Below are 18,934 nucleotides of genomic sequence, written 5' to 3'. Positions count from 1 at the left end.
GTTAATATCACTCCTCTGCCTGATTCTGCAGAGGTGTCCCATTGCTCTGCAGATCGTGAGCCAGACTTTATGTATGCTGTTCCCCCTACCTGGAGTGTTCTCACCAACCCTCTCTGTAACTCCTCCTTACCTCTGAACTCAGCTCAATCACTGCTTCTTCAGGGAATTGGCCCCTGACTTCCTTGACTAGGTTAGATCTCTTTGTTAGAACTGCAGGGTGCAACTGGAAGTTTATTTGGCTGGGCATGACCATGAACGGACTGTACACTCTGCTGTTGCTGGCATAGCCATCCAGGTTGCCCACTACATGCACAATGCTACACAGGCCTTGGGTTCCCTAGCAGGGTCTCTAACTTCGTGGACCTCGCAGTCTTCTGGGGTAAACATACAGTTATCAAATGTGAGAATGCACGTGAATGGCACTGTCCCCCGCAAAGAGCTTACAGAGAACTGAACAAGGGATTGAAGTTAGCATGGGGCCAGCTACATGAGCGAAAGGGTAGAATGGCAATGCTTTAAGTTCTGATGCAGAATGAGGTTATGTCAAAATCGCATTTGCTCAAGCAGTCCTTTTAATACTTTCAGTCTAAGAAGCTAGGGGAGAAAGGAACGTGGACTGATATCCCAGGCTGTTCGTGCCAGCTTGAAGGATGGCCGCCTTCGCCACAGTGAGATAACCGGGGGTCTGTTTTCCTCATCTTCCTCCATCCCAAGGATCTTCCTACTCTCTTGGACTAAACTATCCCACCCCAAGGCCAGGGGCTCTTGAATGCTTCTTTAAATGAATTTTCTTTTCCAAGGGCCCATCCTCTCACATCAAGTACATGAGTAACATAGCCTATCATTTTCATTTAATTCTAGAATGTCTTTACTATCATCCCCATTTTACAGACAGGAGAATAGATTCAGCGAGTTCACAGCAGACCTGGGTTCTCAAAGCCAGGTGTCTGGTTCTTAGTCCAGCATTTCCCCCACCATGTCACAGCCTCGGGGCTGAGCCAGGCCTTTTTCAAAGCCCCAGGAAGCTAGAGCTGGCCGCCTCCTGCTGGCAGGGAGTTCCTTCCAGGCTTCTGGTGCTACTGCCAAAGAAGGGAGGGTGGGAGAAGAGAGGGAGGTGGATTATACACAGAGAGGGTCCCGCACTTCTGTTTCCCTTCCTTGTCATGGAAGGAGAGAATGAATTACGTGGGGGACCCAGGGGAGATAGGAAAATCAATCATTCATGACAGTTAATAAGTGTCAGAAAAGTATTTACTCACATTCAGCCCCTGAAAGCCACATTCTTTATCTGTTGTGATTTGTCTTTCACTGATGGCATTAGCCAGGTAGGCTCAGCAAGAAACAGCAAAAGGTTTTAGCCCAATACTGCGGAGAGAGTTTCATTTAACTTCATTTTTTCCAGCCAGGGCTGGCTCCAAAGCTAGTTTTTCTTACTAGGTTGTTTGCTACATGAAAAGCAGACTCCCAGAGGTTTCTGAGATTGCCGACATCCTATGCAAGATGACTGCTCCCACCCACCCGCCCACCCACTCACTAATAAGACACAATGCCGTCCTATTTTTGGTAACAATTAAAGGGCCTCCCGGTGAAAGCAGAAAGCTGTTTATTTTCTGTGACATCACTTCACTTTGCCTTCGAAGGCTGGTCTGTGCTCAGTGTTTTCGTGGTGATGCAAGTCGGCTCTCTCCTCCAGCAGTTGGATCCCTCCCATCTCACAGTACCTCACAGGTCTCTTCCCCCGAGCAGTGCATTGCTGGAGCGAGGAGAAGCTCACGAATCAGCTGCAGGTCTCTGTTTTGAAAAAGCAGAGATACAGAGGCAGAGGAAAAGGGTGGACTCCTATGTGACCTGTTCTTAAAGCAAGACAATCACCATCTGAATTCCAGAAGCCCTGTTCATGGTTGGGGATATTTTCTCGACTGCATGGAATCAGAAAGAAGCAAAAGGATGGGAAATGCCTGCATTCCCCTGAAAAGAATTGCTTATTTCCTATGTCTCTTATCTGCGCTTTTGCTGACTGAGGGGAAGAAACCAGCGAAGCCAAAATGCCCTGCCGTGTGTACTTGTACCAAAGATAATGCTTTATGTGAGAATGCCAGATCCATTCCACGCACCGTTCCTCCTGATGTTATCTCATTGTAAGGCCCGTAAGCATTTTGATATCTAATTTACGATTTAAAAATTCCAGCCGGTGGATTTGGGGCTTTGCATGTATTTGTAGAAGGGCATGGAGAGAGAGATTCCTCTTGCATGCTTGGCCATTTGACAGTGCTAACATTTGCTGCATTTAGAATTTTTTATTTTTTTTAGCTGCTACTGAACATGCTTAGATACCCCCAGCCCTGAACATTATCATGAGAAACCTGTAGCCGATTCATTTCTCTTACTTCATCTGGGAAGGAATAGTATCGTACTTCATAAAATAGTGTCAAAATAGTCACTGTTATGCTAAACCGGATTAACATAAGGTTTGTTCTGTGTGTGTGTGTCTCTTTGTGTGTGTCTGTTTGTTTGTTTTCTGTTTTTTGTTTTCTTTCAGATCCTTTGTGAGATCTGGTTTTACTGAAATCTCAGAAGGGAGTTTTTTATTCACACCATCGCTGCAGCTCTTGTGAGAAATATTTATATCATGACTATTTTTAATATGGCATATATTTGGATAAGCCTTCTAGTAAAATGATCTCAATATTAATTTTGTCAAATGTGATTCTATTTCTGAGAAAACAGAATATCAGTAAAGTGAGAGGTAGATGGGTTTGTTTGCGACTTCACACCAACAGTGCAGGTCGATTCTTACAGTGGTAAATCTGTTAACCTGTCATGCTGTCTACTTTAATGGCTATTTATGAAGTTGTTGGAATCTTGCAACAATGATCCCAATTCCATTCCACTATTTTACTTTCATTTTTAACTTGGGAACTTTGCTTCTTTTGCCCTGGAGTTTTTGAATTAGTCAATACAGAACCCAGCATAACATATGCGCTCAAGATGTTGTCTCCGGGGATCTGGGGCAGGCTGCTACTCTGTATGATTTACCATGTGGGGAAAAAAAACACTTCAGCTCTTTCTAGGTAATTCCTTAAAATATCAATTCTCAAGAGATTGTTTTTTTAATCTCATCTAATTTATAACTAGTTCCCTTACAAGGAGGGAAAGAAAATATTAATATAGGATAGTGCAAAGGATTACTCTCTGCTATATGTTTTGAGTTGGCCACAAGGGAACCACATATTCAGTCTATGCCTGAAAATATTCAAAAAAATAATATTTGACTAAGAAATCAGATCTGTTCACAGGCATAATGGAACATATAAAATTTGTTCTGATGTGTAATGTTTGGCAATTGCAGTCCTAGTTCTTACAGCGGTATCACATGGGGGTCAAGAGGTCTCCCAGGACTCAGGTATCAGGTCACAGACTTGGTTTGTAGCTGGACGGATATGGGCAGAACTAGACAATTGTGGATCAGCTGAGTCTTGGCTATCTTAACTGCATGATTCAGGACCCAAGTCTTTCACTTGTTTGTTTTTTATTTTTTTTTATTTTCTTGCCTTACTTGGCCATTTTGGCTGTTTGAAGTTACATACACAGAGGCAAACAGCATGGAGCGGATGTTGGAGAGACAAGTGTTTAAACCTCATCCTGCCACTCATAGAACCTAAACATGTAGTCTTGTGCAGCTTGCTAAATCTCACTAAGCCTCAGTCTTCTTATCTTTAAAATGGAAGTGAGAACACATACTTCCAAGGTTTAAGTAGATAAAACACTTGGCATAAGGTATGCCAAATGCTTGCACATTTATAAATGGCAGGGTTTAAAAATTTTACACCAAGCTAAAAAGCTAAAAGTCACTCATTTATTGTTTTGTCTATGTGAAATTCCTAAACTGGTTTGACTGTTTCATTGAATTCACAGACCTGATCAGTTGTTTTGACATTATGTAATGATGTTGGCTAATGTCCTTCTACTGGCTGATGACTTCAAATGATTAGCAATTGACTAGCTATTCCTAAGGGGTTTATCTATTTGACTGATGGCTAGTGGTGAGACTGGGGGAAGTGTTAGTTAGCACGTCAAATAAATCCAAAAAAGATAGATTCTTTCCCACAGAAAGGGGCAGAGTCTCTAATGCTGGGATCCTTCCATAGGATAAGAATTTGCTGTCTCTGAGAAAGTGATAAATTGTGTTTCTGGTGCTCACTTGTTAAATGAATAAATGGCTCATTTAAAAAGCATCCTTTTGATATGCTAAGGCACCTCCCTTCCCCTAGGATAGTTACATAGATCAGTCCTTAAAATTCCAGGAGTAGTGTCAGTAGACACTAGATGGACATTAGCTGTGGCACAGAAAGCCTGGAGTGATTAACCTAATCAATTACCACATCTCCACTTTGTTTTTGTTGGGTGGACCCAGTCACGGCAAGCACAGATGCTGGACAATGTTATAGAAATAGTTACCGGCTGCTGCAGGGTAATGTGATTTCACGTATTTAGAATCACAGAGGGAAGCCAAGGGACTGGTTTTTAAATAGCCCAACCGAGTGTGTGCCATGCCCGTGTCCCATGCTCCGAGTTCCTATGGAACATTCCAGCCTTTATTTCTAAAAGCAGTTCAGGTTTCAGAAATAACAAAAGGCGAGTAATTCTCGCCCTGTGTGTTCTCGGTTAACTCAGATTGGCTAACCTCAACATGGTAGACTTGTGCCAGTGCTGAACTTATGCAAAATTGTCGGGGGCCAAAGTTTGTCCCTGATCTCCAGGACCCTGTGCCTGAAGACTGCTCTCCATCCTTCTTGCCCAATATTCTCTGCTTCCTCCTATCCTCAGGAAAAGGTCTAATAAACTCACGTGCAGTGTGTAGGAAATACATGAGAAGGCTCTGAATATGAACTAAGAAACAATCATAACAATTGTGGGAATGCATGGATCCCAGACAGAAAGGTCTCTTCTGTGAGCTAGGGCTGTCCAGGGCCCTGAAAACCCCATATGGGCTGCCAGTCCCCCTTTGGAACATGAAGACCAATGGCATTGGACCACCAGATTAGGCCTAGATCGCACAAACCATTGAGTTTTGCAATGAATTCCAACAGCATTTGTGATTGTGAATTGCCACACTCACCCATCATACACTGTGAAGAGATAAATTTCAGAATCAATTTGGCTTGATTGATGTAGGAAGACAGTTCGTTGGTTTCTTGCTTTGTTTTTGGGAAGGGTTAAAGCAAATGTCCTGTTTCCATCATCCACCCTAAAAATCTGATAATGTCAGTATGCCCCCAGATGCTTTTTCAGAGCTTCTGAAAAAGCTATGATGAGAAGTACTTGTTGAAATGTCAGTCTGGGGTACTGAGGAAAACAGACATGGTATCTTAAGTTACATGCAGTGTTCGGGAAAAGATCCTGGTAGGCCGTGGCTGGCAGTTTGTGTTGGAGAACAAGAAAAACAAAAACTCACATTCTATAGAGAGGAGAGACGAAGAATAAAATTATTCAATAAAAATTCATCAGATTAGTTGTAAAAATACATTTAAAAAAAATCTCATTTATGGTTTTAAACATAACAACAAAAACCTTTCCCAAGCAAATGCAATTTCATTCATGTTTTACATAGGGCCGGTTTTGAAACATAACCAGTGACAACGATTATGCATTCTAGCTTGCTTTTAGTGATAGAAAGTGGTACTTTCAGTGAATGCAGTTTAGAGAAATGTGTTTTCACACATTACAGCCCTGTTCCTTCTCAACTACAGACTGAAATCCCCAATGATATGGGCTCATGGTGGAAGTGAAATTCAAATTTAAGAGGACAAAATGTGGCCACGTCACCACCCACTTATAACATATTTTAATTAACTAAACCCCTGTAATTCCTGAGAGTGTTCTATTTTCAGGAAGTGATTTCCAGGGTAGTTTTAGTATCATGCTCAAATAAAACAACACAAAACGAAAACACTGCACATAAGAATCCGATGTGGGCCGGGCGCGGTGGCTCACGCTTGTAATCCCAGCACTTTGGGAGGCCGAGGCGGGAGGATCACGAGGTCAGGAGATCGAGACCATGGTGAAACCCCGTCTCTACTAAAAATACAAAAAATTAGCCGGGCGTGGTGGCGGGCACCTGTAGTCCCAGCTACTCGGAGAGGCTGAGGCAGGAGAATGGCGTGAACCCGGGAGGTGGAGCTTGCAGTGAGCCGAGATTGCGCAACTGCACTCCAGCCTGGGCGACAGAGTGAGACTCCGTCTCAAAAAAAAAAAAAAAAAAAAAAGAAAAGAATCCGATGTGACCAGAAAAAATTTCATAGTATTCCAATTGGATGTGGTCTTGTTTGAAAGACAGAATTGATCTTTCAGGGTCAAAGGAGGGGAATAGCGTTATTTTAAAAATTAATCCACAATCAACACATAAATACATGATCCATAAGAAATTAAAAACTAAAAACAAATGGAAAAGCAAAAGGCATGAACAAAAGAAGGAATAAGTCCATCCTTACTAGGGCTTTATCATTAGTCCTTCAAAATATGATCTGTCCAGGAAAAAATATCCATGGCCTCCTTTACCTTTAAAGCAATTGCTACCTTTTTCTATTCCTCCTTATATTACAAGCCTACAATTTAGCAGTCTTCAATGACCACTCAAGCCAAACCTATCAGCCAAGGGTGTTTTTGGAGGAATTATTACTTGGTTATAGATGAGCATGTTTTGGTTTGTACCCAGCTGATGCCCCAATGATGGACCAAAAAGCAAAAATTTCAGTCATCTAGGTTGTTTTGTCTACAATTTGCCCAATGATCCATAGATCTAATCTTTAACTTTTTAATTAATTACTTCTTTTTGTTTTTACTTTCTTAAAAGTAATTTCAAATTTTTTTTAGATTCGAGGGTCCATGTACAGGTTTGTTACTTGAAGCGGATTAATTATCGTAACTGCACAAACTAGCGCTCACCACAAATGTTTTCTCTGAAAGTGTATTTCATCCTTTCAGTTATTCAGGCAAGAAACTTCAGAGTTACCTGTCCCCTCTCTTTCACTCTCCGCTACCACCTGGGCAAGTATCATGTCCGACAGCATGAGAATCTGCCTCCTCCTCTTCACCACAGCACCATTGCTTTCATTGAGGCTGTATTTCATTCACTGTTTCAAAGGCTGTGGCAGGAGCCTCCACGCCTCACTGTCTGCTTTCAGTTCCCATCTGACCCATCTCCATTAGCGCTGCCTTTCCTGAGACACAGCTCTCTGTGCTTTCATGACTCCCTAGAAACAGAGGAAGTCCAGACACCTGAGCTGGCGTCCATAGCGTTTGGCCCTTTCTATTTGTCCAAGGTTATCCCTCACACCATTGACTCTGCACACACACACACACACACACACACACACACACACGTGCCCAAACAAGTCTGCAGGATCTCATTCTATGACCTCTGTTGATTCTCAAATTCTCTAGATTTTACTGATGTCTGGCACTGTGTGCCATTTATTAGAGTTACGGTGCTTGTATCTGCCTTGTGTCTTTCATGGAGGATCACCAATAAGCTTGTGGTCCCAGAGAAAAGCTCAGACATGGCTTCCCATGTATTTGTTGAATCCAGTTTATGTTACCCTCGATTTTGTGCTGAAGACTCCTGTGTTACCCTCAGCAGATAGTGCTGGTCGTGTTCACACTCTTTCTGATGTTTGGTGCACCCTATCTGAGTTCACGTGGACTAATGGTGTGGAGGTCTGGGAAGTGAGCCGAACTAAAAAAACTCGAGGAGATATTTGCTCATGAAGTTGTGAATTCAAACTTCCTCAGCAGAGATTTCCAGCATACCAGATTTCAAAGGCAAAGCATCTAAGCCTTTCCTTAGACCCACTGCTTGAATCTCTTTTATCCCACGCTGACTTCACATTTGGCCTCCTTGGTTTTTAGTCAGACTGCAGAGTCTGACTAGTCTGTCCTGGGAAGGGTAAGATGCTCCTTTATCCAGCCTGACCGGATATCCAGAGGGAAATGTTAGTTAAGCGTTATTAATATGAAAAGAAAAATCAGTAACACAAAGATAATTTCCTTTTTGATTTAAGTACTGCTTAGCCAAAATAAGTATTTATTTATTGTATAGTTGCAAGCAGCAACAAAATGAAAACAAAAGCCTCCCATTTTAGCAGACATGTTTTGAGGCTCTACTGGGTAGCAGATACAATGTTGGGCTTTGTGAGGGACACAGAGATGAGTGACACGCTGTCACTTTTCACTCTGATATGGCAGCTCCAAGCTGGTAGTGATTCTTGATATGATAAATTATACTTTGCCTGTATTTGAATGCATTCGTTTCATTTAAAAAATTATTTTTATGTAAGTAGAGATGAGGTCTTGCTATGTTGCCCACGCTGGTCTCGAACTCCTGGCCTCAAACAATCCTCCCACCTCACCCTTCCAAAGTGCTGGGATTATGGGTATGTGCCTGGCCTGCTTAAATGTATTATAAGGTAGTCTTGATAAGCGTTCTCATTTTGTTCAAAATGATATTCAGTTGATTAGTGATGATGGTGATGCTTGCTGGTTGTGGATCCTGTGGCTAATACGGGCTACAGAATTTCTACAAGGGCTTTACAGCATCAGCTGTAATATCAAAACAGCTGACCCTGGTGAGCTGGCAATGAGGCAGACAACACAGGCTTGTGGGCAGATAAGCATGGGTTCAAATCCCCACTCTGCTGCTTCCTAGTTGCATGATTTGGGGCAAGCTTAATCAAGTCTTGATATCTATATCTACAAAATGAGGAAGAACAATAGTACTTATTGCACAGAATTACAGTAAGGATTAAGTAAAACAATGCATGAAAAATGCTTCGCAAGTTTCCTGTAACTCAATACACATTAGCTTTATTACAGTATCTGAAAATCACTTTAACTGGAAATACCATAACATCAGATTAGTGTCTGATTGTATAATCTGGGTTTGCCGGTAATCTCAGCTTTAAACATTTTGTGGTTCTACACACAGTTCTCCAGCAGAACTTGCTGAGAAATCTTTTCTTTAAATACTTCTCACAGGAAACATGAACCATTTACCTTTCAAAAAAAAGTCATAACCCTCTCCTTTCTTCCTCATGAATAAAATGACTGGCACCACATTTTGTAAAATGTGCCAGATTTTGTTTAAATAATTAACATTGGCAGTCTTCAGATGAGTGGTTCTACGGTAGCATAGAAAGGGGCCTGAACTAGAAATCAGGAAACATGGGTTTGAAATTCAGTTTGGACACTATTGGGCTGCGTGACCTTGGGTAGGTCACAAAATATCACTGGAACTCAGCTTTTATTGCATAAAATATTAGAGGTAGATTAAATTGTGGTTCTGAAACTCAAATGCTAGTGGGGTTTGGGGCGGTAAGATCAATGAAGGAAGCAGTTGAGTATAAGACAACAGCGAGTAGTGGTGACTGAGGTAAACCAGAGAAGACATACCTTACCTAAAAATGACATCCTCTGCTCCAACTGACTATTGCTGATGGGAATGTGGTACATGCACGTGGAGCCCTATCTTCCTAATTTTTAGGGGAAGGTGGAAATCTGGAAGTAGATTTTTAAACAGGATAGAGACCAAACGAACATAAGTTGTTATTTTGAGACCCTTGCATTCAATTACATCTAAGGTCTCTTCCTATCTTAAAATTCTGTTGTATTCTACGGTTACTTTAATATAATACAGAAATGGCATGGTTAAATAAATGGACAAAGATGGCCGGGTGCGGTGGCTCACCCCTGTAATCCCAGCACTTTGGGAGGCTGAGGAGGGTGGATCACGAGATCAGGAGAGCAAGAACATCCTGGCTAATATGGTGAAACACCGTCTCTACTAAAAATACACAAAATTAGCCGTGCATGGTGGCGGGTGCCTGTAGTCCCACCTACTCGGGAGGCTGAGGCAGGAGAATGGCGTGAACCCAGGAGGCGGAGCTTGCAGTGAGCCGAGATGGCGCCATTGCACTGTAGCCTGGGCAACAGAGCAAGATTCCGTTTCAAAAAAAAAAAAAAGAAGAAATGGACAAAGATTATTGAATCAGTTCTAACAAACCAATACATTAGGTTGTTCATTGAAAGAACCTCATAATATGAAACCGGCTGTTATAAGGTTATTAATACAATAATTGTAGTTCCCAATCTCCCAAACAGGTCCAAAGGGACCTTACCAGGCTCTCCCTGTGGTGGTTGATGATAAAATGATGTTTCAGTATCCCTCTCATGGAGCAAGGATTGGAAAAAAATTGTTAGGCCCATTTTTATATAGCAAGATGGCAGGTGCTTGCATGTATAAAATGTGATCAAAAGGCAATAAATCTTAAAAAATACAAACTAGATTGTATACATACAAATAACTCTTGACTTCATGGAGGGCCATAGATTTTGCCCAAGTGTGCTTCCATGGCTAAAGATTTCTGGACCCTCCTTTGAGAATTGTCTTCATTGCCAGTTTACAAGCCATGCAATAAAACCAGGCAAGGTTTTATTAGAGGCATTAGTTATTTTTGTATTGCTTGGTGCTAAGCATTTTATAGATCTCTTTTTTTTTTGAGACAGAGTCTCACTCTGTCATCCAGGCTGGAGTGCAGTGCCACGATCTCGGCTCACTGCAAGCTCTGCCTCCCAGGTTCACACCATTCTCCTGCCTCAGCCTCCCGAGTAGCTGGGACTACAGGTGCCCGCCACCACGCCCGGCTAATTTTTTTGTATTTTTTTAGTAGAGACGGGGTTTCACCATGTTAGCCAGGATGGTCTCGATCTCCTGACCTCGTGATCCTCCCGCCTCGGCCTCCCAAAGTGCTGGGATTACAGGCGTGAGCCATCGTGCCTGGCCTATAGATGTCATTTTTAATGTCATCATCATGGTAACCTTTTGAGGTAGATATAATTATCTCCATTTTGCAAATGAAGCACTGAGTCCTAAAAGATAACCTCCTCAATGTCACACCCCTATTAAGTAGCAGAGTTGGAGTTTAAACCCATGTCCTCACTTTTAACCACTTCTGTCTACTTCCTCCTGAACATGAATCATCATGCTTCACTTTGCATAGGTTTGTTCCCAAAATCAAATTCCCTCTCAAAGGGTCAACCTTTGCCATTAACAAGGGTTTTCAGGAGAATGTGCCCTAATTCCTGGAGACAATGACTGAAAGGAGTTTCAAAAGCCCTTTAAAAGAGTGGCCGCATTGCTGGCAAGAGCAGCTAGTTTCCCTAGGTTGCAACTCTCATTTATATGTGTAAGCTCTGATCTCCTTGCTTAAACAAAAATAGAGAGAGAGAAAGAAAAGAAAAAAGCAAAAGAAAAAGGCCTTATTTACTTTAAAGTTACACCTTAGACTACTGTTGTCTAAACTTGTGTCCTGTGGAGCAGTTGACCTGAAAGAAAAGAGTTCTGTGCTCAGATAAATTTGGGAAACTGCATGTTCTATCCCTGCTTGGTTATTTACAATGAAGTTACCTTGGCATAGAAACATCTCTGAAATTATTCAAAATTGTTTCACTTTTCTTAACATCCCATAGAATATTGGTTCTATGGAACATACAGTACTTTGGGAATATATGCATGTGATAATTCATTTTATTTTTAGCTTAATTATTTATACCCCACCTCATTCTAGAGAGGCTGGATAGCAAAGGATACGCAGGTGGAAAGAATCTCATCCTAATGGATACATTAAACGGTCTGTCTCCATATAAGGAGCAACTCGAGACCATTTTGTTAGTGTGGATTCGTTGATGTGACCTCTGGGAGTCAGTCTCCCCAGTAGGCTCTCTACCTGGTGAAGCAATTTAGCACATACCCCTTCTTTCGGGACCTCCCAGTAGATCTCCATCTTTGGGAGGAAGGAGATGACTGCTTGCAGCTCATTCAACAGGAAAAGTCTTCTGAGTGTAAATATACACTCTCACTGTTTTTATTTGGAGCAGGTTTCATCACAGCTATTTTCTAAATGGCTAAACAAGCATTTCCCTGGGTATGTTCCACGGAATATTCATTTTGTAGGAAGCTCAACGATAAAAGAATCCCATTATCAATGAGATCAGGAAACTGTATATTTAATTCCATTTTGAAGAGTCTCAATTTAGTTAAGGATAGAAAAGGCATAGTTAAGAACCCTGATTAACTTCTTTAACCCACTTTTCCTAAATGTATCTGCCAGTTTTTGTGTACATAAACCTCTCAACCCTTTGAATATCATGCGTTCCAGGGAATACACTCTGGGAAATTCTGGGCAAGACTGTTGTAGGTTTGCAGCAGATACTGGGCAGAGCTGATACTAAAAAGAGGGAGCTGGCTTCCTCATGGCCGCTCACCAGTCCTGGGGAAGTCGGGGAGGGAGAGAGCAAGCCTAAGCCTGGAATCCCAGCTCTGCCACTTATAAGCTTCAAATCACTTCACCTCTCTCACCTTGGTTTTCTTTATCTCTTAAGTGGAGAATATAAAACCTACATCTTAGTGTTCATTTGAGGATTAAAATCAGATGTCAAGCTGTTGAAGATGAGGCCTGGCATGGAGTAAGCCCTTCTCCTTGATGTTCCAGGACCGGGCAGATCCAGAGTGATTTTATAAACACATGGGGAGGGTGGGTTGCTGATTAGTTGTGCCAATTCCTAGAAAGGAAGAGTTTTCACTGCTCTGGGATGAGAGATAATCCCAGGAGGATTGGGGATTACCAAATGGGGGTTACTACTCCAAAAGGAGAGGGTCCCTGCTCAAATGTTTACTAGTGTGCATGTCAAGGACATCCCTGCAAATCTAAAACCCAAATCCTAATCCTAGCCCCACCACTGACAAAAGATGTGACCTTGGTTAAGTCACTTAACCTCTGCCAGCCTCAGTCTCCTCATCTGTAAAAAGAGGAGTTGGACTACATATCTCTCTGGAGTACCCCCAACCCTCAGATTAGTGTGGAATCAAATTAAGGTTATTCCAATCAATCCAGGTTGAAGAGTTGGTAATCTAATTAAGGATCAGCTGAATTTTCAAGGTTGAGAGTCAAAAAGAACTGTCAAATAATGTACTTGTGTGTGATGCTTCCAATTTTAATGCTTTTCTGTATTAGGAGCATATTTTTAAATATTCAAATGTGAATTATTCACATGGCATATGCACTTATAATGTGTGCATTTAACTAAAGTGAATCATCAGCCTATTATTAATTATCATTTAACCAGCTCTATTCTTTTGGATAAAAGAGAATACTAGTAAAAACCAAAGGGTTTGAATCATTTAAGCAAAGCCAGCTCTAAGCAATTTGGCAAGCCCCTCCAGCTGTCCCTTCATATCTTCCAACGGCTATAACCTGTGCATCCTGTGCTCTTTCATTTACATATACATATAGATATGCAAAAAAACCCATGTTCACTTGGGAGTGTGCACACTCATGTTTGTACACACTGTCCGTGTCCTGCCTAATATCCTAGGAGATGTCCATCAAAGTCTTCTTGGGGCAGGTGACATCCTCAGGGGACCTGAGTTTCCTTAGCAGTAAAACATGTGTTCTTTTCCTAGATCTAGGAGCTCTTCCAGCTCTGACATTTGATGTCTGTGCTCTTTGCTTAGCTATTCCTTGGCAGAAGCATTGGAGACATGCTCATACACATTATCTCACATAATTCTTAAAATCATCCAGGAAGTCTTTTTGCATCCTCAATCCTATTTTAACAGATGATGAAACAGATTTACCTACTTAATGTGTAAACATACAATAATAACTGGCAGTTACAAGCTTAGAAACCTGATTCTCTATTCTGAATCGAATCAATTCATTCTCCAAGTGACAACCAGGCGCTGGCTACTCACTTTTCCCTTCTTAATCAGAGTGGTTTTTGCGGATGGAAATCATTTGGAAGAACCCCCTAGATCATCTCCCCTCCATAGCCAGGAAAACCTGCTCCAGGCTGGAAGATGGGATGTAGGCCACTCATGGGCCAGATCCAATTCTAATGGCAATCAAGATATTACAGGTGACTGGAGAGAGTCTGAAGAAGTACATGTCATTACAGCCAGGGTGCCTGGCACGGGGCCAAATGAGCAGTCTAGTTTCAGACAATGGGAAGTTTTCTTAGCAGGAGTCACCTTTCCCCCTACCATTCAGCCATCTGCAGACCAGCCTCCCCGCTCCCCAGATTCCACATGCCTACTCTTCCATGAATGAAGGCTGCAGTGCTATAAGCATAGACTCATATATCTTTAGAGCTACAAGGGACCTCACAAATGAGCTAGTCTAGTCTCCTCGATTTACAACATAGAGAAAAGTGGTATGCTCTAGGACACAGAATGTATGGTCAAATTTATATTAGGACCCAGGCTTCCTGATTCCCTCTTCAGTGTGCTGCTTCCCTGGCCTCTGACGAGGCGAGGCCCCAGGGCAGGAAACCACCTCAGTGGCCCACCAGACTTAGCACCAACACATGAGCCTGCCCAGTCCTTTCGCTCTTATGCATTCCCATCTCTGGCCACTTACCTGGAACTTGGGCAGCCTTACCCTTGACCCCCTGTAGCTATATCCTCATTCTTAGATCCTTTGCTTCTTCATTTACTTCTCTGTTGCTGGCCCTGGTTCCCTCTGAACTCTGAGCTCCATGTTAACCCTGTTGCCTACTTTTCCGTTCCTTTTGAAGTAAATTCTGTGTGTCCTAATAGCTTTATGACCTTGGTGTGAAAGTGTCACTTAGTCATGACCCGTCCCTATAGACAGCGAAATCTGGAGGAATTAGAGCTTAATGTTAGCATTTTACAGGTCACATCCTTTGATCCCGGAGCAATATTAATAATGAAATTATGAAAGCTTTTTTTAAAAAAAACAATTACAGGGAATTTTAAGAATATTATTCTAAATTCCCATTGAAATCAAATACGCAATTTTAAAAGATGAGTATGGAGCAAAACTTACTGGATGTATTACACAAGGTAAAGTTCCACTTCCAAATACTTTCATTTTTTAATCAGGAAGAATAAAAGTATATTATTGAGCACTAAACTTAATAAGTATCCTAAGGAAATCAGGAGAAAAGCAATAAAGAAAAGATAAAATAATAAATTAGAAAACAGTGGGAATAAAAAATAAATCGAAGATCTGATCCTTGGAAAATGCCAAAAAAAAAAAAATGTGCCAGACATTTGAAGGCTATCACATACTCAAATAGGGGAGATTCTGTTAATTATTCAACAGAAAGCTTTGGGTAAATATTTAGAAAATATCAAGGCTGTGTCTTACCTCACATCATACATAAAAGTAAGTCCCAAATGTATTGAAGAGTTAAATATTAAAAAGAAAATGTTAAGTGGAAGATGTAGGCAATATTTCCTTGATCTCAAGACAGGAAAGGATATTTAAGGAATGAAATCATGTCTTTCGCAGCAACATGGATGAGTTGGAGGCCATTATCTTAAGTAAAATAACTCAGAAAGTCAAATACCGCATGTTTTCACGTATAAGTGGGGGCTAAATAATATGTACTCATGGACATAAAGTGTGGAATGATAGTCATTGAAGACTGAGAAGGGTGGGGGTGTAGGAGGAAGGGAGGGATGATGCAATACTTAACAGGTGCATTGCACACTATTTGGGTGATGGTTACACCAAAAGCACAGACTTCACCACTACACAATATATCCATGTAACAAAACTGCACTTGCACCCCCCAAATTTATAATTTTTTAAAAAAAGGATTAAAGGCAGGCCAGGCGCACTGGCTCATGCCTGTAATCCCAGCACTTGGGAGGCTGAGGGTGGATCACGTGAGGTCAGGAGTTCGAGACCAGCCTGACCAACATGGTGAAACCCCGTCTCTGCTAAAAATACAAAACTTAGCCGGCACAGTGGCACATGCCTGTAATCCCAGCTACTCAGGAGGCTGAGGCAGGAGAATCACTTGAACCCAGGAGGCGGAGGTTGTGGTGAGCCAAGATTGTGCCATGGCACTCCAGCCTGGGCAACAAGAGTGAAACTCTGTCTCAAAAAAAAAAAAAAAAAAGATTAAAAGCGAAGAAATAATACATAATAGGAGTTGATGTATTTTGTTAAATACAAATTTAAACTTCTATATCTTAAAAATCATTAATGAAAAGGCAAATTGGTAATCAGTAGGAAAAGACTTTTAGCATCAAAAGAAATAGGGAAAGACTAAGTAACATCCTTAATCAAAAGTACTTAGAAAGCAACAAAAGGGGTCAAAGGACATGATTTCATAGAGAAATAAAAATGATAATTTTAACTGTTGGTGAGGATATGGTCAGATAGGCACTTCCTTACTCAGAGTTGGACGTGTAATTTGGTACAAGTCAGCAGTAAAAACTAAAGATTTAAAACCCTTCTATAATCTAATAATGGTACTTTTAGAAATGTATCCTAAGTCTATCATAAGGAAATAAGTAGAGGTAGGAAAAATATTTATATATGAGTATGGTATAACCATGTTTATAATAGTAAACATTGGAATCAATAATAAAAAAAGTTACTTCATGATATATCCATAATACAAAACTTACTCATCTATGGAAACTATATTTTTGAAAAATTGATTGTCATGAGAAATTGTTCATGATATGATAAGCAAATGAAAAGGATACACAATGATATAATATTACATCAATTTTATAAATACATATGTGTATATATCATATATGTATTATGCTTATGCATATCAGTGTCTTTGGGTAGTATGATTATGGTGCACTTCATTTTCTTCTTTAAGCTTTTCTGTGTTTTCCAGAATTTCTACAATGAGCATATATTATTTATAAACAGAATTCACCAAAGTGTATTCAAGGCTGGGTACGGTGGCTCATGCCTGTAATCTCAGCACTTTGGGAGTCCAAGGCAGTTGGACCACTTGAGTCCAGGAGTTCCAGACCAGCCTGGGCAACATGGTGAAACCTCGTCTCTATAAAAAAAAATACAAAAATTAGCCAGGCTTGGTGTTGCTCTCCTGTGGTCCCAGCTACTTGGGAAGTTGAGGTGGGAGGATTGCTGGACCCAGGGAGGCGGAGGTTGCAGTGAGCCGAGATTGCGCCACTGTACTCCAGCCTGTATGACAGAGCAAGACTTTGTCAAAAAAAAAAAAAAAAAAAAAAAAAAAACTGAAAAAACCTCACAAAGTGTGTTCAAAATTTTTAAACTTTCTACTTGAAAAACACAGATTGATATTATCTGGATGTGATTTTAAGACTGCTTACTCTGATTAATTAACTCCTCTAAGAAAGGCATTATTGTTTAATTACATTTCTTAAATCCATATGAGCTGAGTGGTGTTATTATGGCTGCTCGACAGAACGTGGTTATTATGTCATTATGTGACCTGGGACCTATGCTGAGAGGCCACTCACTGTGTGGAAAAGTGTACTGAACCGGGGGTCTTGGGCCCTGTGACCTCAAGGAAAGCATTTAGTTTTCTGGGCCTCAGTTTCCTCTTCTGTCAAGTACATCTTACCTGCTTTACTACTTTCACAGAGTTGTTCTAAAGACCAAATAAGATAATCCAGGCAGGAGTCTATGACATGTAGGATATTATGAAGGCAAAGATCATTATTCAAAGAATAAGCTAGTACCTGCCTGGAATTCATAGTTCATATAAATGATTTTTCTAAATCTCCCTCCTGGTAAGGAAACATACTCCCGTGGTTGCAGAAGAAAAAATCCTCCCCTCTCCTCCCACAGCCCCTTTTCTTACTGAATTAATAAGTGCACAGCCCTTGGGGGAGGGTATAGACAGATCAGGCACACCCCTGTGTCCACCTCCACCAAAATTCTAGGGGAAAATGCCTGGCTTCTTAGGAAAATGCTTCCCTAAAAAAAGAGGAGAAACCTCAAATGTTCCCATGGAACTGGGGCAGAGGGCAAATTCCGCACGACCTCTGCACAAACCCACGGGCTGGCTGCTTGGCAGGCCTGCAGGGTCCAGATCTCTGATCTGTGGCTCAGAGTAACGAGGTCATTTGGACGGTACATTGGTTTCATAAACCCCTTCATGATGTTGCTGCTGTTGTGAGGATAGTTGTCACTTCCAACTCATATTATTGCAGACTCTAGGCTACACATAGTTATAGGGACAGGAAAGTCCACAGCTCCTCCAGTCCTCACAGCAACTGCTCCAGGCAGACTTGCTGCAAGGAGCAGAGGCCCCTTGGTCACCACAGGTAAAGGGGACAGTGTTTTGACTGACCTGGGAAGCTTACCATGTGCAACCCTGGCTGCATATGAATCACCTAGGGAGCTTTTTAGTAACCCAGGCGACACCCCACATGTAGAATTTAACCAGGATCTCCAGGAGTGGGAACCAAGTATCAGTATTTTTAAAGCTGTCCAGGTGATTCCAAGAGCAAGCAGGATTCAGAAGCATTGGCTCAGGTTCCAACACAGATCTAGGTATCTCTCCCACACCAGTCTTCAAAAAACTTCTCTTGGTGAGGTTTCCACCACAATTCTGCACTCTCCTAAGCATTCTTTGCACATACTTTTACCTACCATGGATCCAACTCAACCCTAAGGCATCCTTTATCCTTTAGCTTCTCTACGGGTTGGCTCCATTTCTCAGTCTGCCAATTCCAAATCCCCAAGAAGAGTCTCGTCTTAGCCCACCTCACCTTTTTAAACCAGGCTACTTGGGCCACGGGATGCTGGTTGATTTAGAGACTGGCTACTCTGTGAAAAAGGACAGAGGTTGTGCAGTGTAAAACACGGCCACCCTGGTCTGCCCCCGTTCTGTTCTTTGTGTAGGTGGGGTGGGTTGGGCACAGTTTCCCTTAACAGAGACTGTGGTATACTTTAACATATCTGGTTCAATAACAAATTATAATAATGAAATCAAACATATTTAGAGGAATCCATATAAATTAAGGGTCAGAGTTTCATCCTCTGTATAGAATATGATGTAGGAGTCTTTTTAAGTATACGTAGGATAATAAAATGGATAGCCCACTCAACTA

The 18,934-nt window shown here is 41.4% G+C and overlaps 1 protein-coding gene across 3 annotated transcripts in view; it reads left to right on the top strand.

Annotated features, from left to right (window-relative positions):
* The first annotated feature begins 1,631 nt into the window (after positions 1-1,631).
* LGI1 (leucine rich glioma inactivated 1) overlaps positions 1,632-18,934 on the top strand; it is a 40,693-nt gene continuing 23,390 nt past the window's right edge. For 2 of the 3 annotated variants that reach the window (XM_055255136.2, XM_055255126.2), the window contains exons 1-2: positions 1,632-2,138; positions 2,540-2,611. In XM_055255136.2, the coding sequence (XP_055111111.1) occupies positions 1,924-2,138; positions 2,540-2,611 (287 nt within the window). In that variant the 5' untranslated portion in view covers positions 1,632-1,923. The remainder of the gene's footprint in view (positions 2,139-2,539; positions 2,612-18,934) is intronic. The other variant, XM_055255147.2, reaches the window with a different exon arrangement.

The sequence above is a fragment of the Symphalangus syndactylus genome, chromosome 2 (assembly GCF_028878055.3).
Source record: "Symphalangus syndactylus isolate Jambi chromosome 2, NHGRI_mSymSyn1-v2.1_pri, whole genome shotgun sequence".
NCBI classification, from domain to species: domain Eukaryota; kingdom Metazoa; phylum Chordata; class Mammalia; order Primates; family Hylobatidae; genus Symphalangus; species Symphalangus syndactylus.
The sequence above is the reverse complement of the archived record's forward strand: the minus strand, read 5'-3'. Positions and strand labels throughout refer to the sequence as shown.